The sequence below is a fragment of the Orbicella faveolata genome, unplaced genomic scaffold, assembly GCF_042242905.1.
Source record: "Orbicella faveolata isolate gen_17 unplaced genomic scaffold, um_ofav_v1 contig_46, whole genome shotgun sequence".
Classification (NCBI taxonomy): domain Eukaryota; kingdom Metazoa; phylum Cnidaria; class Anthozoa; order Scleractinia; family Merulinidae; genus Orbicella; species Orbicella faveolata.
The window spans coordinates 3,887,466-3,913,807 of NW_028301576.1; the positions used below are offsets into that span (position 1 = coordinate 3,887,466).

Consider the following 26,342-nt stretch of genomic DNA (forward strand, 5'->3'; position numbering starts at 1 on the left):
GGGATGAATCTTGATTATGAGCAGCATCAAATCTATGTCTCCTATGAACCAGCTTGTTAAGTCTTTGGACAGACACAGAGTTATAACTGACCTTAAGAGGATGGTAAGCACCAACAGTCACAGAAGCTTTCAGAATGATCTCCTTGTATTGATAGGTAACAGTCAGAGTAGAGAAGCCAGAACGGAGGGCAAGAAGCTTCACTGACATGCAACTGCCAGCTTGTATCTCATAATCTGAAATAAATACATGTAGGAATAAAACAGTGCATAAAGGCTGTTGCTGCCTGCTGATAATGAGTGCTGCATGGCTCAGCAATGAAATATCCACTCCAGCCTTGCCATTAATTACTGCCATAATAAAACAGTGCTTGCTGCCACGAGGGTCCATTAGTCACTCAGTAGAGCAACTGTTATTTAATCTTGTAGTTGTGGGTTTCAATCCCACCAAAGTAAATTATTTTACTTGTCTTGTGCGGTACTCCATTTCCTTACTAGTGCTTAGACACAGGAGTACTCGGAATTCATGGGCTTAATTTCAGCACTTAAGATTACCACAGAAATAAATTCTGCGATTTCCAACCATGCTAAGAGTCAGATTCAACACACAATACAATCTCTTCTTCAGACTTACTGTGGTCTTCTTCAAGTTTGAAGATTGACGGGTCTGAAAATGTGTACGTCACAGGAAGAGTTCGGCAGTCAGTAAACACATGCAACTCTTGGCACTCTGAGGAAAAAGGACATTAAAAACATCACTGTAGTTTCTGCATCTAAAGCAAGCAACATCTTGCTTTTAGTTTAACATTAATTAGTTTAATCAGCTGCTAAAGATAAAGCTTCTGATTTTCAAACTTGAATTTAACAGTACCTTTATAAATACAACAAGCCACTGCAAGTGGGAGTGAGATTGAAGTGCCAACTTGAGCTTCAACTACCGAGGGAATGAACTCCATCTTTTTTGGCTGAAGAACATACACCTGACAAAGAAATAATGAATAGTGACAAGAAAGGGAAAATATCAGCAAACATTCTTGGCAACACTATCAAACTAAAACTGCAGACTGGTTGGCAAAAGGTGTACACTTCTATACTGATTATCTTCAACCACAACACATTTTTGGTTATTCATAGTTTTAAATTAACACACAATGCATTGGACATTTTTCTTACAACTACAGTTTATAACCACACAATCAAGCCAGAAAAACAACCCAACAATAATAACATACTACAATTTACAGATACATGTATACGTTTGGATAGCCCTGCCAATATATTATGTACACTGTATTACTATAACAGATTTGTTTTGTCTTTCATAGTGTCTTGTAAATTAATAATTATATTTATGTGAGGTGACAAGTTAGATAAGCCTTGTTTTAGCAGCACTACCTAACCATGCTTCCAGAATATTGTACCAAAATCTTGGATGATTCCACAGTTGTTGGAAAATTGCAAGCATACAATGTTCGTGATATTTTTGCAATGTGCTGATACATAAAATCTCTTTTTTTTTAAATCTGTAGTTTCCCGGTAATTTGTTTAGATCTCCAACAAAATAAACTATTTTCCAAAAACACTATCAGAGTTGTCACAGTTGCTATATTTACTAACATGCACATGCGCTTACTGTAAATGTAGGCAAGTATTGTAGGTAAGACCTACCTCTGCTGTTCCGAAGTTAGCTAGATTCCTCATGTCTGCTGCACGAACCTGGGTGTGTCCCACTAAACTGGCTGTCACAACGATGCCTTTGGTACTTACTGTGGCTATGGAGGTGTTAGAAGATGTCCAAACATACATGCCGCTCCCACCCGATACCTGCAGAGAACAGCAAAACAGAGAAAGTGCACACAAGTGTAAGAGTGTGGCAGTGAGAGTAAAGTGTCTTGCCCAAGAACACAACACAATGATCTCAGCCAGGACCTAAACCTGGAATGGCTTGATTAGGAGTCACACACACTAACCATATAATTTATAACAACTTTATTTGCATCAAAAATATACGAATATCTACATGCAAATAGGGTGCCAGCAGGGAAGAACTTAATCCTAATATAAGGCCAACGCATGTCCCACTGAACACTGACAGCCAAACCAGAAATCTAGGCTTGCTCCACATTTCTCGACAGGCAAAGTCCAGTATTTTTGACAAACAGTTTCACTTTACAACAGCAATGAAAACTAAGACACTTATTTTGTGTCGTGTGTCACTGACTAACAGGGAGGACTCATGACTTGTTTCTTTCCAAGAGAAAATGTAAGCCTTACTGTACATGTACATATATATATTAAGTTTGAGAGAGGACACAAACCAAAAGGTCATCCTTGCTAAATATGACTGAAGTCCACCTAGATTATTGTTCCAATTTATTTCGTAGTATGTATATAAGAAGCAGCAGCACCTAGCAATTCAGTTACCTCCAGTAAATATTGAAACTGATTTTGGGCTGCCGTATTCTGTGGTGCCAGTGGATACCACGGGAAAAGGACTATTTCAGGGTTCACTACCACTGGGTCAAAAATTTCTGCTTCTTGCTGCCCTGAGATGGGATGCTCAAATGTGTAAACAACATCTGTACCAAGAATCTGCAATTTGAAAATGAGTTGTTGATTTAAACCAGAAATTAAAACACATTGCAACCACCAGACAACAATGCACTAATTATATGCATGTTTCTCTTCTATAATAACATTTTACGATAATGACTACCTTTGCATTTGCAATGTGGATGTGTAGAGGACAGTTTACCTGTTTACCTTTGCGACTTCTCGACAGTGCCAATAAAACAGAGCATAAACTGTTGCTTCTGCTTCATTGCGGGAAATGTGAATGTGCCGGCAAATCTGATACGTGTATGTAATGCCTGCCAAAAATTACCTCTAGTATGAAGTTTGAAAGGTACATATAATAACAGCACCATTTACTTTTTCACCTGTTCATTTATTTCCTTGGATAGATCAGATCATGATTACGTTGGTGGAAGTACACTACCTTGACACTTGTATACACTGCAGTTATTGTGGTCGTCCCCTTTTGTAGAGTTCTGACATGATGGAATGAACCATTCTTTGATGAAGACAAAACTTCAAAGTAGAACGGATCAAAGGAAGTTGAAATTTCCATATTCTATTGAAAATAGACAAAATAACAATATCACACTTGAGAGTCACCTTTTAAAGTTCCTACACACATCAGTCACATTTTTTCCAAGGACTTTTCCTGGACCTTTCAAGAACATTTCAGCAATATTCAAGGAATTTTTTCCCTCAGAATCAAACAAAAATGTTTTGGTGACGGGAGGGGGGGGGGGGGGGGGGGGGGGGGACACAAAATACAGAATTCTCAAGCCCAAATTGAACCTTGGCATGATTCCTTATACTTCACATATAGTAAATTCAATATTCCTTTTTTTTTTCCTAGATAGTGTCAAACATTCAAGGACTTGTAACCCAACGACAACAACGTCAACACCACCTAAAGTCAAGTATTGATGGTAAAAATTTAAGAATTTCTCATCAGTTCTTTTCTTTACTGAGAGCTTTTCAAGGCCTGTGTGGACAATGCCTTACATGAACAAAAGACATTTTATCCATGCACTGCCAGTATAACAACTGGTTATTACATGCACATGTGCTACTTGATGACTCTTTCTGGGTAGGGCTGTCATTAAGTTTTGAGTCAACTGCAGCCTTGATCTTCACACCCATAACAAACTTGTTAGCTCTTAGGTGAATTGTATCAACTATAGTCCAGTGCACCTGTTACACTTGCACTCAAAAAGCTTCTTGGACATCAAGATGATAATATTATTAAGTAATGAAGGACGAGCAAATTGACACTATTGTGATTGGCCTCTAATGATCTTTCCACGAGACAACAACAGAACTTGGAAAAGTCTGCCAGGCTTTTTCAATTTGACATTACAACCTTCTGCATGCGTAACCTACAAGTATAGTGCTAGTGGAGTGACTGCGAGATGCCCTCCTTAGGTAAAAACACTGTAACATATGAGCATGTAGTTTGTCTTTCTCTGTATTCCTGACTAATACGTCTGTCGGACCTTAATTGCTTTCAAATTGAAAGGTGGTAGTTTCAAGGCTGATTTGTAGAAATTCTGAATTAAAGGGATGGAAAACCCTCTGTAAGGGTTATTTACACGTACTAAACTGAATCTCCCTGGATAACTTTTACTCGGGCCAACATCTCTTTTAGAGACCTGTGCCTGTATTATATCAGTTAGTTTAAAGAAAATTCTTACATCAGTCATATAGACTTTGTGATTATCTTGACTGTAGATCTGGACAGAGACATCATACTCCACTCCTACTTGTAACACCCAGTCTGAATGAGGGACAATACTAAAACCTGAAAAGGAGAGAAAAACGTTTTTCAAACCTTAGCCCTGATGCCAGAGTTGTTCAATGAAACAAAAGGAAAGGTACAGATTGTGACAACCTAGTCATACATAAGGCCAGCATGTACGTGTATCTCAGATGGGGTGCTAGCCCACCATAAGGGTACCCCAGAAAAGTGAGAGATACTCTCTAAAGGCGCTACCTGATACAAGACAGACAGACAAAAGGTGATTCTTGTCAACTGACACCACAAATTAATTGTAGACAAACCTAGGAATGCTGCCTCCACAACGTAAACTCCAGCAGCAGGTTGATGGACCGCATGAATGTGTAACATATCTGCACAAGTCAAGTCTTTCATCACAGAAGCACATTACATTCATGTATGCAACCAACCATCTCGTAATGCATGTCTCCCACTCCTCAGGGGGTATAAAATCTTGACCTCATTCCATCAGATGTACATGCGTATGCAGACAAATTCTTATTCCCACATCTGAAATTGTAATGCTTCTTTTGTTGATAGTTTTGCATAGTTCTCAATAATTGAAATTTGTAGCTCAATGCATTGAAGTAATAATTTAGAGTGGTTTTTAATTTCAAGAGTGTCAGGAAAGCAAAACCAAGGTAGTCACTCTAGCCAATCACAAAGGATGCTGACAATCCAGTGCAAAAATCTACCAACTAATGCAAGTGCAACTGCTTAACAAGCCTCTTGTCTGGAGATGGTCTGATTGTCATTTCCATCAAAGCCCCTAACACTGATTTAGAGTACATGTAATAATATATGCAAAGGATACTTTTGTCAACAAGAGTAACTCTAGTGTAACCAATATTAATGCCTAACACACTTGACTTCTTGACGTCCAACTGGGCCACTGTGGTATTACTCAGCTCAAACTCAAACTGTGAAGATGGCACAGCTACAGCTAGGGAGGTGAAAATGTCAATGGATTTGTCAGATTCATTCTAATTATTTATATTTAGTACATGTGCATAACAGTCAAGCAGCAAAATCTACAGTGTTTTCATGTCTTTGCCAGTACGTGTATGCACCCTCTGTGTTTATATAATCAAGTTTATTTTCCCCGGCATGCAAAGAATGTCTTGTCTGATAGCCCAGGACTAGTGCATATTCCAGTTGAGCTTGTGGATTCTCTCCTTCCCCTGCCCAATGGGTACCGTAACTGGTTACTTGGGATAATTTCCTAGGAAATTCAACTGACATGTATAATTACTGTAATAGATATCTGTAAGGGCTAGTGAGAATGACCTTCAGGCTAGTACATGTACATTATATTTTATAGTTACAGCTTGTATGAAGAGCAAGCCTGAAAATTAGTTTCCTTTGCAACCTGCTCAAAGCTACAAGTATAGAAAGTTCTGTTAAATGTTTCATAACATTCACCATGCATAATTAAATTACACGTACATGTGCATCAAAGCTGCGGAACACTCTCTTACACAAATGGCAATAACATACTGTATAGCAGTACTGGGTACATGTATACTTATTAAGTAAATGTATTTTTAAGAAATGTCAAACTCCCATCAAGCATTCTCAGCTGTCAGGGGTGATGGGTGTTACCACCCTAAATGAAAGCCTTGCTCGTTTAAATTAAAATATCTGAGAGCATTTTCAAGTTGTCCTTTTATATTATCATTGTAAACTTTTACTGTAGATTTAGGTGTCCTCAGTTAGATTTTAGGGTTCCACCTTGGCTATGATCGCTGACACAAAATATTTATTTTAACTCTTTATCGTCTTTATTATTGTTGACAGAAAGGCCGCAAAAATGATCTAATGTGCAGCACATCAAAACTGAACAAACCTGAAACCTTTCCTCTGTTCAGTCTAATGACACTGTATGTGACAGACGTGTTGACTAGAATGTACACGTCATGCCCTGGTACCAGCATCACATTATCCCGTACAACAATCTTCACTTCCGCTGGAGCAACATTCTGAAGGTTTGAGGTTAGAATAATCATGCTAGAATGTGTTATAAATACATTTATAGTTCAGTTCGAAGGCTGTGACCTAAGAAGAATTCTGAGGAGCCAAAAGGTTCCTAATCATAAAATCCTGGGTGCCCAGCACCCAGAAAAAAAGGATTAAGTTTTTCCAGTCACCCAAAGGCAAAAGTTAGTCGCCTGTGACACCCAGGTGCTTCTAAAGCACTGCTGCCCTAAGTTCAACCTCGCTATCTTGGACTTAACTAACTTGAACTCACATCTATCTCAAATTCAAATCCTTTTCCATTGGAGGTGCTTTCTCTGACAGTCATTTACTATTTAATTGACTATATCAGACACCAGCCCATGCAAAAGGCCTACATATTTGGACAGAACCTTGTTCAATTTTGGCAGTCCTCGCATTTTTTTCATCCATATTTCCCAATCACACAACATTCAGTCAATTATATAACACACAATTTAAACAAACATCCAGGAACATGCAGCATGCTCGGCAGAAATTTGTGATTGTCACTTACAGAAAAAGCTTTGTCCTTTAGTGTTGCTTTCACAATGGCTGTTCCTGTGTTGATTGGCTCAACAACAATGCTGCTTCCACGAGAGCCCTGTTGACCAAAACAACAATTTGATAAATTTAGTTTTTTTTTTCTAATCACCATAAAAATTTATATTGTGTGTACTATGCATTTTGATACAGTGTACTTTAAATAGTCAAATGCATCTAGTCTTAATCATATATAGTTTGATCCAGGGCAGTGTGTTTGAGAATTATAAGATACATGTAACTGTTTTGCCCTCGTCTATTTTAAACCTGCCCAAATTTTTGTATATTCCAGATATTACCTGTGCACGCACTTGATATCATTAATTTTATTAACAAACAACTGCTCACTTTGTGGCAGATGATTCAGACTTGTTACCTTTTCTTCCAAAGCATATATCTCTGGTGATGTTTCGTAACTGGAAATGTCAAACTGCATAAATCTACAAATTAAAGAACCAAACAACAATGCAATGTATTAGCTATGGGCATTATACTGTGACAACACCACAACCACTTCCTTCAATTAAAATATACAGTGTATGTGTACCCTCGCAAGTTCAGCAAGAAAGAATAAAAACTGTAAAGAATACTTGACAACTGAAAACAAGGGCAAAGATGATCTCAAAAGTGGTATGTTCATAAATTTTCTGAGTTGCTACGTATACCAAGTATTGTTAGCATTAAGTTTCCAAGACTGATCAGTAGCTAGAATTAACATGTACTTGTTGATTTATTGTATCTTACCTTAAGACAGACTGTGCACTAACCGATCCAACACCTTCAACTGTTTTGAGCTCCCAAACAACCTCAAGTCCTTCTAAACTGGAAAACAAGTTCCCTGAAAAAGAAAAAAAAATAATTCCACTGGTACAAATGTACATATACCCATTAGCATAAACCTGCATCATGGAGACATTGTTAAAGTACAGTGCCTTGCCTAACAACACAATGTAATGACCCTGGCCAGGACCCAAACCTAGAGTGCTTGATCCAACTCCAGCACGCTAATATAAGGTCCCCTATGTCTCCTGTGATGTAAATTATAATTACAGCACTAAAGTTAATTGTTTCTCACCTTTAGAGTCAAAAGCCTGGATATGACAAACTTCTGGAGATTCCCCAAGCAAAAGTTCTCGTGTAGTGGTAACAATTTCAATTAAGGAAATGATGTCTACAAAGACATCACTTCGTAATAGTACACCAGTAACTAAAAGAGAAATGACAAGTCACAATATATTATCAGAACTTGTCAAGACATAGACGATAGATTTAAGGACAAATAAGGAATTAACCCTGTTCTAGGAGAAAAACTACTTCAAAGTAATCAATCTCTTCGGGATTTTTACTTGTGGGGATCGTAAGCAGCTGCTTTATCACTAATATGAAACACTTTTTCTGTTTTATGTGGAAAAAGCTCTCAATATACCAAGGATGCAGATGTTAGCGAATTATGCAGATCCTACCACCCCATCATGTCAGATGCCCCAAGTCTCTAGCTCAACCCGAAATGATGTTGTGCTGTAGGATAACATTATAGTCTATTTGCTGCATGCAGTTTATTTAAGCTTATCGTGCCTTAAAAAATTGGGAAGATGTATGTTTTAGTGGCATATCATACTCCTTTAATCTAGTCTCACAGTGGGTTTTTCGGCCTGATTGCATCACACTAAAACATCAGGGCTCAAGCAAAGCTTGCCTGACATGCTACTGACGGAACAAGAAAGGTGTGATTTGTTTAAACGTACCCTCTTCTTCCGCCAATATTTCTGACATTTGTTTCTCTGGAAGCCTTGCCTGTGCTGTTACAATGGCTTCTTTGGAACATTTTCTACCAAGTTGTGTTACTGCAACGTAAAACACAATTATGATGAATCCTCAGCACCATTTTTAGTACTTGTAGTAGATCACTCACCAAAAGAAAACAAATTGTACTTTTTAAAGCTCACACAATGCACGCGAGTCTTAAAGTGTTGGGCCACTGCATTCTACAATGTATATCTACACCCCACCCAGACTCCCACACCCCACCCCGACTCCCACACCCCACCCCCACCACCCCTAACGCAACCCTTTTACTGACATCAAAATTTACTCCATAAAGGAAAAAGAAAAGCCCAGTTTTCTTTCAACCCTATTCTGAAATATTCTAAAAGTCAAACGGCATGTAGGTACCAACAGGGCGACCCACTCAGAAATGACTTTCACAGCCCCTTCAGAAAATCCTTTCCATAGGTGGAGGTGGATATAAAATGGAAACAACCTTGTGTGTAAATGCAGCTAAATGCAGGAACTGTACTGAGCTCTAAAGGCACTGGGAACGAGCAGTGGTCAGTCTAATAATAGTGCTCCAGTTAAGGTTATTAAATAAACCTTCAATGGCCAATTTTTTTCCAAAAATATATTGATTTTGAGCCAAATTCAAGACTACCACTTTATCTGCATTTTCCTAAACAAAGTTGAAATTTAAAACACGTACGAATTATCCACAAAACATGATTTTTTACCATAAGTCACGGATCTGCAAACTGTGATAAGCAAATTGGAAAAATCAACCACTTTCTTTCCTCTTCTAGTACAGCAAACAGGCTGATGAATTACTTGTTTAGTTTTAATGTATAATGTCCTGGGGGAAAGGGGGGGGGGGGGGGGTACGCAACCAGAAAATACTTCAACTAAGAATAAGCTCAAGTTGCACATGCAATTTCAAGGTATCAATAGAAATAAGATAAGCTTATTTAAGCTTGTAGAGGGGGCCCACTTCACTGATAGTGGTTTTCAGTGGGGCTCTGTAAAATAAAATAAACTGTACACTGTACACTAAAATAAAATAAGATTATACTAAGATATACTAAAATAAAAAAGTACTTAACAACAATGGAAACTAAAGTAGTCTTTCTCGTGATCGCTAGAGAAGGACTTAGACTTAAAATTTCTCACCAGATTCTTCTATCTCGCTACTGTATAGAGGCTGGATAGAGGCAACTTCGGGTCTGTGTGACACCCTAGGATAAATCAATTAAAAAAATAAAACCGCCTTGAATTATTCCACTGCAAAAAGTATGCAAAATGACGGGAACCAGAACCACGCTACGAAAACATACCACAAGTAACACCCCTGCAGAGCTCTCAATGTGAAATTCGTATGCACTGAACCTCTAGGAACATAAGGTAACAGCACGTTTGCAACGTTGAGCGCGTTCTGCTGGGGCTCTCCAAGCACAAATCCTTGCAGAAAGTAAATGACAAGAATATGGCTAACCGACGCCATCTTGGACTCAAAAGCACGTGCACTGCTTTGGTCAGCGGATTCTGTATGACTGATGGTCAGATCCTGCTTCAAATACTCTTTTTCACGCGGTAATGGCAACCAAAAAGAAGATGCCAGATTGAATAAAATAAAATTAATCAACTTTGTTTAACGAGGGTAACACACAACAGTCGTACGACTGACAAACCCATGGTATTTTCCGAAGAAATCCAGCATCGAGTGGGAGACATTGGTAACTATGTTGTGCGACCGCTGAACATGCTGTTGGCCGTCATGGCATTTGTTTGTAACGCGCTGATCTGCATCACTGTAGAAAGAACTAAATCTCTTCAACGTCCTTCACTGCTGATGCTGTGTAGCTTGTCAGTTACTGATTTGATATATGCTCTGTTTTCTCAGTATATGGGTATAAAAACAGTACTAAGCGAGCACATGTGTCTCTGTCATTGGGACCGGAGACACCGCTATGATCACCCTGAGTAGCCTAGCAACCCTTGGCACTCTAGCAGTAATCAGCAGAGATCGTTATTTGGCAGTGGCAAAACCATGGTGGTATCGTAATCACGTGAGTACATCATGTGCTAGTAGGATGTCTTGTACACCTTGGTTAATCAGCGTGGTTGTAACACGCGCGGTATGTTTTTTTATCTTTACGTTTGACGGCCGATACAAACATCTATGCGCAATCACCCTTGTGTATTATTGTGTTTGTTTTATTATCATCATTTTTAGTCATCTTGGTATATATTTCAACAAACCTCCAACGGCTGGAATAAGAGAGATACAGGCGGTAATGAAGAGAGAAAAGAAATCAGCTGCCACTGTTATATTGATCCTGCTGGTATTGTAGTTAACGTTCCTGCCGGCTTTCCTGTGGGCAACAGTTTTTAAACTAAAAGGAATAGAACGCGTTGGGGCATATCGCCCTTATTATTTTATCCTCGCCACTGTGAATGCATTTGTGAACGCTTTGTTGAACTTTGCTCGCAATAAGGACATGCGCAGACCGCTAAGAGGTTTATTTAGGTGCTTCCTGCACGTGCAACAACAACCACAGCTGCAGCAAGAACAACAACAACAACAACACCAGAAACCACAGCAGGAACAACAACAACAATAATAACAACAACAAACAAAAACGGTTTGACCAGTTTCAATCAAGTACAAGAACCCAAAATACAGTCACTTTAATAACAAGCATGTTCATATAGTATTACAATGAATAAATTTCCCAATATTAGTGTTAAGGGGGTCTTATACTCTCAGATATGAATTTTTCTCCAGAAAACCATTTTTTTGGAACATGAAGATTCAACATCCCTGTCCATTTGTAAATCGTATTTTGAAACGATTTTCCTCTAATTACTCCTGAATTTACGTTTAAATTAAGAAATCTGAACACTTCTAGCTATATTTCAACATAGCAACACCCATAGCAACCATTGTTTACAGTCTAAAAGTACTCACAAAATGGATTCAATTCAGTACATTTTAATGATACTTTACACAAACGCTTTAAAGATGTGTAGTTATGAGAATTTTGCATCATGATCCTGAACATTATTTCTTCTACCATCTTATACGCTCCTTATACTTGGTTAACATTTCTATGACTGGTGTGTATTCGGGTGTTCAATGAAACATTCACGTAAAACCTTTAAATAAACCCCTCCCCCTGCCCCTAACCTCCCCCCCCCCCTCTAGTTCACAGGGCTAATTTGGGCTCTCGGAGACCGAAGTAAAACTTTAAAGCCTTATTTCTCAAAATGACCAAATAGACGGATCATCAATATCTCGCACACGATATCTCCACTGGGTTTTAACCGAATGTTGTCAAATTTTCAACATTGATGAAGGACACAATTATCTAGGTCTTAAACCTCCAAAATTTGCAATTTATGAAATTTTTCCCGTTATTTAGTTAATATAGTTAATATTAGTTAATATTAATATACTTTTTCAACATTTCACGAGAAAAACCCCCTCAAAACACTGTTTTCTGAGGTTTGTCTCCTGGACAACTTGCTTATGGACAGGATGAACTTAATTCCATACTTCTCGAACCATTCATTATTACGTTATCGTGTTTATAATGAACACCACTTTTTAACACTAAGGAGCTAGTTATTCATTAACTATTGTGGCACGTGAGCTGGAAAAGCTCATTTTTGAAGTCAGAGTGCAAAGTCCTTTAACGTGATACCAAAACTGTTCCACAGAGTTGTTTTGCAAAAAAAAAAGAATTTTTAGGTATAAGACCGCCTTAAAGCTTACTAAATATAAGGCCCGGGTCAAACGCCGTACTTCACATGAGCCGAACCCAATGACAGTTTGGGTCGACTCATGATTAAAAGAACGCCTGTTTGAGTCAAACGTTGAACTTAATTTGGTCGAACCGATCTGCTACACCAAATAAATAACAAAAGCGGTCTTGTTCAGTTGTTTTTCAAGGTAAGGTCAAAATGGCGCCTTTAGACCTTTGATTATGCGTTTGGCCCGACTCATGTGAAGATCGGCGTTTGATCAAAGTCGGTCTTCAGGCGTTATTCACGGCTGGCCAGGCGTGGAGAACGCCTCAGCCGCTCCAAATAAAATCAGTCGAACTTAATTGGGTCAAACTCCGATCTTCGCATGAGCCTAATTGGTTGAATTGGGTTCGGATCATGCGAAGTACAGCGTTTGACCCGGGCCTAAGTATTTGTTCATGTTAACAAAATTACAGTAAGGGTTATTAGGTTGCCTGAGAGGATCTTCGTACCGAATTTATAGAGTATGTTTATGTATAACATCAAAAATATTGCGCTTAAAAGTTACAGTTGGTTTGAATGATAACTACTAATATGGCTACAATTATGAAAAAAACAACAACAACCGCGAGATCAATAACTTATTTTGAGCCAGTTGCTTAACAGTACGAATTTCAAATTCGTCAAAAATATTTTAGAAATTGCATTTGGTTTGAATTAAAATTATTAATATACTGCAATTAGTAATAAAACGACGCAAAGTCAGTAAGTTACTTTTTGAGCCAGTTGCTCAGTAGAAGGAATTTCAAATACGTTTCAAGGTACAGAGGCACAGTCCTCAAGTTCATTTCATACAAAAAGAGTTCCATAGAGGGGCTAAATGGAACACAAGTGATTGTTATCCCAGGACAGAGTTGCATTTGTGTAGATGGAGACTTTCACTGTTCCTGGTCTGAAGATCTGAAGAATATGAGTTTGTGACCTTTTTGTTAGGAGACTTAATTAAGTGAGAAGGCTAAAATTTCCCAACTGCTTAAGTTGTGTGTATAACTGCGATGATCAATCATGTCTTCAAGAGGCTAAATTGTTGATCCATTCGTACAGGATCACTAATGTAAAGTAAATTGGATTGCCGATGAAATTCTTTCGTATCATAGTCATTTTAAAAAGTGAAAAAGAGGTCTGTACGAGAAGAAAAATGCTGTTTACTATTTTCAAATAGTTCTGTTCGTTCTAGAGATATTCATGTTTTTGGAATATGCAAATTAGCCAAATGAAGACGTCAGAACCTCAACCAAATTTTGATCAACCATCATGAAGAAAGTTGTCACAGCCAATTGATAACAGAAATGTTTGATTCTTTGCAGTAAGGTTCTACCCGGACCTACTAAGACCCCAATATCAGCTTTTTTAAAACAGCTTTATTACCGTAGGGACATACTGGGTTCCAGACCTCCCCGATATTAAAGGCGTCCCTGGCCATCTTTGGCTTTTCATTTTGATATTTGCAAATGGTGCTTCAAGGATATAGATATATTATGTCGAGGGTTTTATAAAGCCTTAAAAATTCATTTTCTCCCAATGAGCGCGATCGCGCGCAATTGACATTTCTTCACCATATTTAAACCAAACTTTTTGGTCCCCTCAAGGGTACCATTCCACCTTAATACAGCTATTTTGGCTGCGGACGCTGCCTTTATAAGAGCTTGTGCTGCCTGACCTTTTATTAAGAGCGAGCAGGCTGGGCTTGAGAAACAGTAACATGACGTAGTCGATTGAAGAAGTTTGACGTAGTCGATTGAAGAAGTTTGATTCTGCAGCTGCCATGTATGGAAGACTAATTAACCGGTCAGTTTCCTCGAAATAGCTGTATTTTGTTGGTCAAAGGACATCATTTGAGTCTGGCTATCGGTTACTTGACATGCAGCACTCTAAAAACTGAATTTGTGCGACAGTTCGCGGTTCCAAGAGTGCTGTTAAGCGCTAACATATCGAAACTTGGTTTGCGACTTTTTCAGGTCAAACCACAGCAGGTCTAAAAGCAGGTCAGTTCAAGGACACAGGAAAAGTATTTTTGAGAGTTACATGATAAGCACTAGGCACCGTGCTTATGAAAAGGTGAATGTTTTGGCCTGCATGCTTTTACACACAGAGGCGAATTTTGTGTCACTATAGTATAGTTACCCATAATGCATTACAAGATGCATATGACATCAAAGACTGTTGTTAGTTGTGGGACAGTACAAGCAAAGTCAATACGAAAGTATTTTTGACGGGAAAAAAATGATCCCTTGAATTGCTCTGTCTGAAAGCTTCCTGTGGAATAGCGAAAATTATCAGAAACAATGCAATATCAATCGCCATCTAGACGGACTCTTTAAGCTTCTTTGACGTTATAAATTTGGATAAAGCAAAATCTTGAACTTCAAAATTCTGTTGCTTAATAGGAAAACAAGAATAAGGGAAGGGCAGATTGACATAACGCCTACGGACTGCGGTAACTCCAGACTCCGGAGTGAGTGGACTGGACTTGGAAATCCGGATCATCATTTCTTATGCAGTGAATCTTGTCGGTGTTAAATGGGAGTTTCTACAGTTCATTGTGGATAACCAGTGACCATGAATCAGTTCCACAGCGAAATTTTCGTATTCTAAACATCGTTCTGGGGGAGCATTTTTGCTAGGAGAGGATTTACGTTTTAAGTCCTGATTCTACGTTAAACCAATTGTAAGATTGTGAAAAATCAGTAGTATTATTCGAAGTTGCTTGCTCTCACTCAGATTTTATTCGAACTGAACTTGGTTTTTTCGAATTTGTTTTAGCTGCATGCGTTTCTATGGGCGCTTTCCATACAACCAAAATGTCCGTTGTGAATTGTGGAAAACGATAAGCCCGTTCTATTCGCAATTTTTTCCTCTAAAATTGAAAATGTCTGACCGTCTCGCACTGTTGTTCGCCTTGGAATTGTTAAAAACTTCGACATTTAAATCGCAAAAATAGAAGCAAACAGTACACTGATACGTCGACATCATGACTTTTAGACCACAACAGCAGGGACCTTATACAAGCCACGATGGCAGCGAAAAGTCGCAAAACAAAGGGTTTAATGAGTGGCACAATAGCTGTGCAAGCCTACCATTTTGGCGTATTTTTTGTTGGAATAAAAGCGCTGTCTTGACGTCTTTTAAATAGAAAATTGCTCATTTACATAATTTCGGAAAAAGAGGACAACCTCTTGAGGTATGCCCAAAATTTTGAAATTTCTTTCCTAGAAATTTCAGTTCCATTTGATTTTGGTTTCAGAATCCACCGAATTTTCGGTTGAATGTTTCGCTTTTCGGAAAATCAACAACTTCCGGATTTTCTGGAACTTTTTCCAGGAAATTTCCGTACCATTCGTTCCCACTGTAGTTTTCGGTTGAATGGAAAGCGCCTTATAATTTCCTTTGTTAGATATTCATTTTAGGTTGAACCTTGTACTTTTGTACTAGCTGCGCGTGCTCTTCACAATTTTTTTGTCAGATATCTGCTTAACAGCCACGACGCTTGTATTGAACTTTGTACTTATGCAACCGAGAAATTTTATGTCTTGAAACGCTCGTTCTTAATACATGACGCGTTGCATGCACGTGACTTAGTATCATCAAAGTTATTGAAAGGAATGTTTGTGCAGTTATTTAATCAAGAGAAGCGTTTTGGTGGCTATGTAAAATGGAGCTGCAGTAAAACCAAAAATATAAATGCTGTTGTGATCAATAATCACACTTATCTGTTATTATTGCTTGTAAACTGAACTACAGTTTTTAAGTTGCGTGTCAACGTCTTTCACTGCTGATGCTGTACATGTGTAGCTTGTCAGTAACTGATTTGATATATATTCTCAGTTTTTACTTTACCTTCGGTAAGTAACTTTACTTAAATTTATTTTGCCAGGCGAGCCATTCAGCAACGAGACTGGTAATCATAGGGGGCCTGGAAAATACAGATATGTGCAAGTTATAAAATCTTAAAAATTAAGTACAATTGTACAATTTAAAAATTCAATATTTGAAAAAGAAATCTGTACTAAGCGAACACGTGTGCCTCGGTAATCTGGGTCTCAGCACTTTTTAAAGGTAATGGAACTTGACTCTAGTTTCTAACTGCTCATGAAGACAGCCAATGATCCAATATTGTTTCACTTTACAATTTTGGTGATTGTTTATTTTGCGGTTGCTCATGGAAACTGTGAGAGCAGTTCAGTTGGTTTCCTCTAATGAGCAGTCGGCAGGTGGAATTTTATATAGCAGCGGGCAGACGGAAAATTAAACAGTTGTTCTTTAGGAGGTTTCCAAATCTGGATCCGATCAGCTTCTTCTGAAGGCTAATCCTAGAGGAAGACTCTGCTATATATATAAATATTCCGGTAGGTATCGGTTAGATAAAATATATTTCAAGTTCGTAAAATTTAGGTGTGTTTAAAACACGAAATGGCGAAATGGCACATGTAAGCCCATACCGAAATTATTGAGGGCTAGCCACCTTCAGTTTACAGATATATAGACTAACCTGAAAGCTATTTAGGTCAATCGGAGTGCTATTTAAGCTAGCAGAAGCGCTATTTAAGCTAAAAGTAGTGCCATTTCGTGTTTTAAAACACGCCCTGCGAATTTCCCTGAAATCCGTTAAAAGTTCAGTAATTTTAATTTCCAGCGTAAAACGTTATTGTGTCAAAAAGTAACTTTTAGCGCCTGCTTTGGCCCTGAAAGATTTCACATCTCAAAACATTTTCTTGCATTAACTGTTTTTGAAATATATCACTAGGAATGTTTCAAAATAACGAAGCGTTTGCTTTTCATGCAGTAATCGGTTTCGTTACGCGTGGATCGAAGGTTACGTTTTCAGGGAGTAATGCTGCATTTAGCTCGATGCCCTAACGTTCACGATTTTATTTACCCAAAAATTAACATTCAGTTCAGTAATTTTAAGAAGAAAAACTGCTCTTTCGGACCAAGTTGGTCGTTTTGGGAAAAAGCCGTGTCGACCAGAACACCTTTTGAGAATTCAAAAATAGGCGAAATGTCGACCCTTCAGTTTAGCTGTCTCTGCTCATTAGCTTACAAAATTTCGTGAAATACTTGATTTTTAATCAAATTGCGATCTCTTTAGCTCTAAATATACAAGAAATGAATCACAAATACGACGTGCAATTAGATTGAAAAACGAATATTTTTACTTTTCAGTTTGCGAGTCTCTCAATATGCCGTCATTTTTGATCGATTTTCGCCAATTTGTGACATCGACGAAAAAAAAAGGCATCATTAAAAAATAATGGATTCGTTGAACTTAAAACAATATTTTAGCAGCTAATGCTTGTAAGGCTTCATTCTGGCCGAGTTTGGAGAAATTCCAATTTTTCGTTATTTCCAGCTCTAGTTAATTGATAATTAGGCAAAGCTGCTAATTGAAATTAATAATAACTTGTCGCTCCAATAGTAAAACTCAATGACGGATGTTCTTGTAACTTTACTCGACTTTACGGCCGGCAACTTGGTGCCCCTCCAAAAGGCAAGAACAAGGCATTTCCAAACAAAGCTCTGTAAATTTGGGTGAAACACTTCTCCGAATAACGTGCGAATGAAAAACCGCACAGACCTAAATTTTAGTTTGCTGTCGGTTTCTGCCGACTTTGATTGTTTTCGAGTGATGAAACCATCAACCGATCGAAAGCATAATGTTTGTTAACACGACAGCTGAGCGCGCCATCGATCAATTGGTTTCACACCACTGCGTTTGAAATGACCGCCGCAACAAATTAACTGAGCGACACTTGATGAAAAAAATCTTATTCCGATTTGATGTTTAATTCGGCTTCACTATAACTAAAATGGAAACACCTATAAAAATATGTTCATCAGTCGCCTCAGTGATGACAAAAAAAACAAAAACAATAAATAATCGATGACAAGAAGTGAGTAGATGGGCACGAAATTGCCATGTGAAGTAAAAAAAGTTCTTAATGAAAAAGCCTTGAGGATTAGCTACAGTAACGTTCCGAAAGTACCGACACTCTGGAAGTAGCGAGCCCCGAAAATAACAAGCCCCCCGCCCCCCCCCCCCCCCCTCAAAAAAAAGTAGCGACTCTCCGAAAGTACGGATAAAATTTTACAGGTGTTGTTAAATCCCCTCCTACGTGCCTAAGGCACGCGAGCGGAGCCCCATACTCATATAGGAAAGAAAAGGAAACCCATGAGTTGATTTTCTCATGGTTATCATGGCTAGCGGTATTGCTCGACGGCGACGACGACGACGACGACGACGACGACGACGGGGTCGCGCAACATGGCGGCCATACTTCAAATAATAGGTTGATAGAGATATGCAGCTTTGGTTTACCGTGTACTTCTCTGATATTGGACATCCAAGTTGTAATTAATTGACACCTGTCAAAACAAGGTATCCGCTGACCAGTATCACGTGACCATATCGCCGGCTCAAGTTTACAGCTCATCGAGGTCGATTGTTTTTTTAAAGTTGACCGCTGACCAAGTGCTGGTTTTCGATTGGATCGCGGGGTCATCCCGGGTTGTTGAAAATAGGGCATGATTGTCCGGAAGCCGGTTAACGCTGACCCAGGATTAAAAGTTAACCGAATTATAAGTTTTTCTTCCGATGCAAATGTTTTTTGCTACTTTGTTTTGTGTTTATTAAAACTCAAAACACAAGGCCAAACAATATACAGAAAACCTCAACGCAAAGTTACAAAACTCAAATCAAAATTCTACCTTTTCCTGGGTTAGCTTAATTTGGCTCTCAGCAACTCGGCCCAGGAGCTACGCTTTTAGGCTCGCCTAAATCTCTATATTACTTAGACCATCGATCTTAAAAATTATGGCTGTCACGTGACTGTCCGTACGTCCGTCCGTACGCCAAGCCCAATACCTTGAAATATAAGAATTAGATAGTAGCACCATTACCATAGGCACATCTTTGATATTGGACACCAATGTTACGTTATAGCTAATTGACAGCTGTCAAAACAAAGTATCTGCTGACCAGTATCACGTGACCATATCGCGGGCTCAGATTTTAGCGCCCATCGAGGTCGCTTGTTGTTTTAAAGTTTACCGCTGACCGGGTACTGGTTTTCGATTGGATGGCAGGCTCAAGTCAGTTTATTACTTTGGGGAAGAAGGAGGTAGTACGTGTGCAAAGGCAAAATTTCGACGTTTCGTCCGACATATGCCTCGCACAATCGTCTCTTAGAAGTCGAAAATAAGAAAAATGCCAAAAATTGTTTTGATTAGAACGTCTTAGAAGGTCAGCTTTAAGACGAATGAATTACAGCAGACAGTAACCACAGCTAGCGAGGACGATGGCATGGTTCAGGTAAAACAGACGGCTGTTAATTATTTAACCAGGCCAGGAAGAAAATCCAGGTTGGAATGAAGACTTAAACGGAAAGGAGTCCTTATAACTTTCTTGATAAAAAAAAGAGAAGCTAATGAGACATTTATTATTATTTCAGGAAAAAACTATGATCGCAAACAACTTTAGCCGCCTTCCTTATGAAGCATGTCTGATCCCGAACCTTCCTGAAGAAATCCAGCATCTAGTGCGAGACACTGGTAACTATGTTGTGCGCCCGCTGTACATTCTGTTGGCCGTCATCGCATGTGTTTGTAACGCGCTCATCTGCATCACTGTAGCACGAGCTAAATCTCTCCAACGCCCTTCACTGCTGATGCTGTGTAGCTTGTCAGTTACCGATTTGATATATGCACTGTTTTCTTTGTACGTGGGTATAAAAACAGCACTAAGCGAGCACATGTGTTTCGGTACTGTGGAGCCTGAGGAAAGGGCCATGAATGTCCTGTGTAGCCTAGCAACCCTCGGCATGCTAGCAGTAATCAGCAGAGATCGCTACTTGGCAGTGATAAAGCCATGGTGGTATCGTAATCACATGACCAAATCACGTGCTATTAAGATGCTTTGTACACCTTGGTTAATCAGCGTGGTTCTAACACTCGCGCACATGGTTTTCTTTGTCTACAAGTTTGAGGGCCGATACAAGCAGCTTGTACGCGTCATCTCCCTTGTGTATTATTGTTTTTGTTTCATTATCATCATTTTTAGTCATCTTGGTATGTATTTCAAGAAACCTCCAACGGTTGGAATAAGAGAGATACAGGCGGTAATGAAAAGAGAAAAGAAATCAGCTGCCACTATTAGATTGATCTTGCTGGTATTGTTGCTGACGTTCCTTCCAGCTCTCCTGTGGCCAATAGTTTTAGGACTGATGGGGATAGATAACAATGGGCCTTATCGTCCTTTCATATTTTTCCTTTTTATCGTGGATACAGTTGCGAATCCTTTGTTGAACTTTGGTCGCAGTAAGCACATGCGCAGAGCGATAAGAAATTTAGTAGGCTGCTCTCAGCACGTGGAACAACAACAACAGCAGCAGCAGCAGCAACAACAACAACAACAACAGCAGTAACTATAACAACAAAAAAGTTTCAGTCAAGTACAGGGGCCGAAAATATGATTACTAACGACAACAACAACAACAACAGCAGCAGCAGAGCAGCAGCAGCAGCAACAGCAGCAGCAGCAGCAACAGCAGCAGCAGCAACAGCAGCAGCAGCAACAGCAGCAGCAGCAGCAGCAGCAACAACAGCAACAACAGTAACAGTAACAACAAAAAAGTTTCAAACAAGTAGAGGGGCCGAAAATACGATCACTGTACTTTAGCGAGAGACATAAATATGGTATGAATTAAGCTGGAGTTAGTGTTAAAGGGTAACTACAAAATATCAGGTGAACAAATTTGCTGACGCGCGTGATATCAAGTGCTTCGGTGGCATTTGCTGTTGTTTTACGTTCCCTCAAATGAAAATGCATTAGATGATGCTGTAAGGTGGTATGGTACCCTAAAATATGGCGATGTTCATGAAAAATTCAATTTCTGGAAAATACAAGATTTATCATAAGACCCTTGAGCACTTGTCAAAAATATTTTGAAACGATCTTGCCAAGTTTGCCTCTAGATGAGTGTGAAATTTAAGGAAAGGACAAAGTGGTAAAAGTCTTTTTGCGTGGCAACGGCCACAGCAACGGCTGTTTACGGTAAGAACATGACCAAACAAAAAAGATTAGTTTAAACCTTGATAATCTCTTGTTTTAACATATATGAACGAAACTTTGTAGAAAAGTTTCAGAGAAATGAAAAATTACTAGTGATGGTGAAAGCTTTTCATGAATCCATCCGTCCCTGCTTCTGTCCGTTCTGTTTTCGGATGCTTGATTGTTTTTTCGTCTGACTCCTATTTTGCACCCCGGATTTGTAAGTTTTATAAGTAGAATCGAAATAAACCTCTAAAGGCTTCGCTGGTTGCAGCCCGATTTCCGGCCGCTTAGTGCCCAGGGTGAACAAAACCGATCTACAAAACTCGACTTTTCGTCTGGGATTTTTTGGCGTTGAAGGTCGCCTCTGGAGTAAAACCGCTGTAAGATCGCCCAAATTTTGGCTTTGATATTAGTGAAGAAAAATAAAAAAAAGAAAGAAAGAAAACCAAGGTTAGAGTCAATTTTTTTGCAAAGCAAAGCATAGTTTTGTGACTGATCGAGACAGACGACCACACACCAGCTATCCTCTTTCCTAGTAGTTTTTTTAAACTCCGGAATTCTTATTCTAGGGCTAGTAGAACAAAGTGGAGCTGGGCCGCAGCGTCACCAAAATTCGAGCCCATTCCACGGATCGGTGGTTTCCGTTATATTCTCGCTAAAGCTGGTGACCTTTTCAAGAATTTGCATTTCAGGCACATGAAAAACGTTCTTGTGTTGACACTAAAGTTCGGAGCAGAGATAAGTTATATAATAACTGGAAACGTTATCCAGAATTAATAGATTTCCTAAAGTATTTTGGACGAGTTTGGCAATCAAAAGAGACATTATAGTTTATATAAAACGTTATTTCGAAATTACAAAATAATGCAAAAAAAGGTGAACTGTTTACTCTGGTTCAAATAAAATTACATCAATCCTGTTCCTTAGTCTTCGTTTCTTACAGGCCAACCTTGACAAAACGAGGGACTCTCGAGTGCTCCGTTATAGGCTTGAATTTGCTCGGCTTAAGAATAATGAAAATAAACTGAACTGAGTAGAACAACGGCAAGCTAGTTCCAGAGGTAGTGATCCTGTTGGTTAGTTCGTTGATCGAAAACGCGGGCGTTCATAGCTCCCCGAGAGGCAAAACAGGCCAACGTTGAAAAGACGAGAATGGCGTCTAGATTAAAGAGCGCAGGGGCACCCAACGGATCGTTTCGGTAAATTATCTGTTCGGAAGGCCTTTAATCCCCTCTGATTTTCTTGAGAGAGTTGGCACCTCGGACTTTCGTGATATAAGAAATTTAATGTCTGTTGTTTTCGGACTGTTGAAAATGTCGTTTTGAGTACCGAAAAAAGGTCAGCTATCATTTTCGGAAAGGCGATAAGACCTAAGGTTTTCGGGAAATGGACAAAAAAGCACTAATAAATTCGAGAATACTCAAGTTCCCCTAGAATATCCGAACAGATAAAATTTTTTTAGTGCAACCTAAAATTAACCTACAGAGCTTTAAAAGTACTCCAGATAGCCTAAAACAGCATCTAACAGCATTAGAGAGAAAACGGTCGTTGGGTGCCCCTGAGAGCGTTGCATGCGCAATTCATCTTGGAGTTTGCGAAACACGAAATAGTGAGGATTAACTGGACTTCGGTGCGAATGGCTTTTTTCACAACAAAAGCGCCTTATAGTTTTTATGACGTTTCCTTTACAACAGTACAGTCGAACCCTAAGAATCAGATCATAATCTCTTGCGGATCCATATTAAGCGCTTAATAGGGATTCGTCAGGAATTAGCACCAAACTTAGTTGAAACGTCAATTTATAGAATTACAAACATGCCTGAAGGCTTGTGACTGTTGTTCATGACAGAGATTACGTATTACTGATTCATTTGTCACGAAAACACTATACCCTTTAAAATACCACTGGCTCAGCGCAGAAGTTATATTTTTTACCGTCGGGTTAATTGCGCAGTGAACGTGGAATCCCGTCAAAACAATAATAATAAACCTGTGTTTAGATGTTATAAAGAGTGGTCACTTTCAATTTCGGACTCTTATCTGCCATTGCTTTTTTCAAAAAAAAAAAAAGCCAGACTACGTGTTTTAGATTTTGGGTGGCCGCTTAATAGGGGTGAGGACAATAAAACAACTTCATCAGGACGACCAAAAGGTGGCCGCGGCCGCTTAATAGAGGTGGCCGGTTAATAGGGATATTATTTACAGTATTTTACTGACAATAAGTTTGGGACTTTGATATCTGGCCGCTTAATAGGTGGTGGCCGCTTAATAGGGGTTCATTTGTAGTTGTATATCTCTTACTAGCTGGGTGCGGCTAGCATTTTTATAAGCCAAAATACAGATGGAATGGCTTGATATATCTTTAATAATAATACCTAAGCTTCTTGCGGTTGGCTTCGAAGTTTAAGATATAGATTAAAATTTTGGATTCGCTGTTTCGTGCATTTACCGATAAGACACCGGTACCAAAAATAAACCTCTTAATCCATTGACCTCTCTTAACCCAATGACCGACTATCAAGTGAACACGAAATCTGATTCGCTACATAGCAACGATCTGATTGATTTTAGAATAAATCTACTATATAGGGTTCTAAAATGAATGCCGTTCTCTCATTGGCTATGCTAATCATTATCCATTCTGTTGTAGATAGTCAGAAACCGCGGCCGGTTACTAGCGTTTACCAGGTGTCTATGGAGGGGATTTAGATAAAGTTTTGATCGACTAGTACATTTATTCTAAAACAATTGGGTCAATCATTTTCTCTGCATTTTTATGAGATAGAAATCTCGAGCTTATAATCATACTGTTAAGCAAACGGCAATAGTCTGACTTTCAAGAAACGAGTAAGTTCTCAAAGCATTCCCGATTTGATTTTTAGTTCGGCCTCATTATAATTAAAAGCATCATATAAAAATATCCATCAGTCGCCTCCGCGATGACAAAAAAAAAAACAAAACAAAACAAAAAAAAACAATCGATAATCGATGAGGAGAAATGAGAAAATGCACACAAAAGCTTCACTTCCAATTGCCATCTGCATAATGTTGTGAAATAAAAACGTTAATTTTTCTTTTCTTTTCGAAGTACCTGTGGTAAACATTTTAATGTATGATACTGAGTTAAAACGAAAAAATCGAGGTCGTTATCTTGTGTAGGCAGTAATGTATCAGATGGAAATAGCTTCCAATGAAATTAAAATCTACTTAATGAAAACGTTTTGAGGATTAACTTAAAAGGAAACATTTATTATGCAAAGTAAGATGGTACCAGAAAACCTTATAAAACGTTTGGAAGTGTTTTCCCAACATTTGAAAACTGATTGACCCTACTCTGCACTACGAACAGACAATTCGAACGAAAAAATCTGGAAATACTGTTTTGTGACGGTGGCTAGCTGTTGAACCCATCTGAAGCCAATGTTATCTGCTGTAACTGTTTTTAATGAAAATTTTGTTGAACTTTGCTGGATAAGTAACAGAACAGATAACAAACACAGCCTCTCAGGTAAGATGTTCCGTCGCTTTTGGTGTCTATTTTAGGATCAGTGAACGATATATTCAAGTAAAATAAACTTAAACATATGAAACCGAAAGTTGTTACGTGTTTATTCAATGTTTAATCTACTTTTATCAGCAAGAAAGCAAAAAATAAATAAATAAGTAAATAAATAAAGTAGTTATAATTGAAATGCCTTGTTATCCCTCTTTCTTTTAGTTTCTGCTGCCAGAGCTACCCTAACTGAGATTAGAAGACTTGCCTCCCCGGGTAGACTTGACACAGGTCGACCTCATGAATCTCAGCGGGTAGAATAGTTTATTAAGCGAGAGAAGGGAGCTAGATGGTTTTAAGCCGAGAAACGAACAAGCGACTCTACGAAGGTCGCGAAGCGGCCGAGTAGACTCTTGAAAAAACCAGAGGATCAGGACTATTTTGAAAGTCTACCCACGAGTTGTCTCGTCTCCCGAGACAGTTCGGGGAAATGTCATTTAATGGTTTCATGGCTTTCTGAACAAACCAGTGGTCGGGTTTACTCACCCCTAAGGGTAACTAAAGGGAAGGGCTAGCTAGGGTAAATGTTACCATCTAAAGAAAGCTCTTAAAAAGTAGAAAAATGGTATTAAAATAAATTCTCCCGCACTTTTTAATTGAATATAAGAAAATATACTAAATTGTTTTGGTTAGAAAATTTTAATTGGTTAGGTTAGTCGACAACAGCCAGTAACCAGAACAAGCACGATTGGTACAGCCTGAAATATTACTGTTAATTGCTATTAGTGTCACCCAACTAGTGGACTAATGCAAATCCTGCATTTTGGTTGGCTACGCTACTAGGGGACTATTAGTAATAGTCATCGAGTAGCGAAATTGGCGCCATCGAGCGTGACGCTTTCTTTCGTTTTATTCCCAAATAAATATTTCTTCAACTTGCATTTGCTAACTTTATTATTACCTTTTCTGTCCGACTAGTTGGGTGATACTAAAACAATTAGACCCTTCGCCCTCAAGGGCCACGGGTCAATAACCCATTCGGCTTCGCCTCATGGGCTATTGACCCGTAGCCCTTGCGGGCTACGGGTCTAATTGTTAATTAGTGTTAATTATTTAGCTGGGAAGAAAAGCAGGGTTGGTACAGTGACGACTCCTTATAACTTTCTTGATTAAAAAACAGGAACTAGCGAAGATATGATTAACGTTAATAAAGTTAACTTCAGAGACCGAAGTATCCCTCATGATTGTTTAATGAGATATTTACTATATATTATTTCAGGAAAAAATAATATGATCGCAAACAACTTCAGCCGCCTTCCTTATGAAGCATGTCTGATCCCGAACCT

General features: G+C 38.8%; 1 protein-coding gene across 2 annotated transcripts in view; it reads right to left on the reverse strand.

Moving 5' to 3' along the window:
• Positions 1 to 10,189, reverse strand: part of LOC110050933 (nuclear pore membrane glycoprotein 210-like) — a 39,155-nt gene extending 28,966 nt beyond the window's left edge. Inside the window, exons 1-17 of one of the 2 annotated variants that reach the window (XR_016203520.1) lie at positions 9,982 to 10,188; positions 9,818 to 9,882; positions 8,626 to 8,724; positions 7,956 to 8,087; positions 7,625 to 7,718; positions 7,257 to 7,320; positions 6,855 to 6,941; positions 6,192 to 6,324; positions 5,160 to 5,288; positions 4,630 to 4,698; positions 4,263 to 4,369; positions 2,996 to 3,130; positions 2,422 to 2,589; positions 1,666 to 1,821; positions 869 to 977; positions 632 to 727; positions 92 to 234 (exon numbers count right to left, since the gene is read on the reverse strand). Coding sequence is in view for 1 of the 2 variants with exons in the window: in XM_089277097.1 (XP_089133223.1) it covers positions 92 to 234; positions 632 to 727; positions 869 to 977; positions 1,666 to 1,821; positions 2,422 to 2,589; positions 2,996 to 3,130; positions 4,263 to 4,369; positions 4,630 to 4,698; positions 5,160 to 5,288; positions 6,192 to 6,324; positions 6,855 to 6,941; positions 7,257 to 7,320; positions 7,625 to 7,718; positions 7,956 to 8,087; positions 8,626 to 8,724; positions 9,818 to 9,882; positions 9,982 to 10,148 (1,953 nt within the window). In the remaining variant the exon portion in view is untranslated. Of the gene's footprint in view, positions 1 to 91; positions 235 to 631; positions 728 to 868; positions 978 to 1,665; positions 1,822 to 2,421; positions 2,590 to 2,995; positions 3,131 to 4,262; positions 4,370 to 4,629; positions 4,699 to 5,159; positions 5,289 to 6,191; positions 6,325 to 6,854; positions 6,942 to 7,256; positions 7,321 to 7,624; positions 7,719 to 7,955; positions 8,088 to 8,625; positions 8,725 to 9,817; positions 9,883 to 9,981 lie in introns of both variants that reach the window. The other variant, XM_089277097.1, reaches the window with a different exon arrangement.
• Positions 10,190 to 26,342: the final 16,153 nt, after the last annotated feature.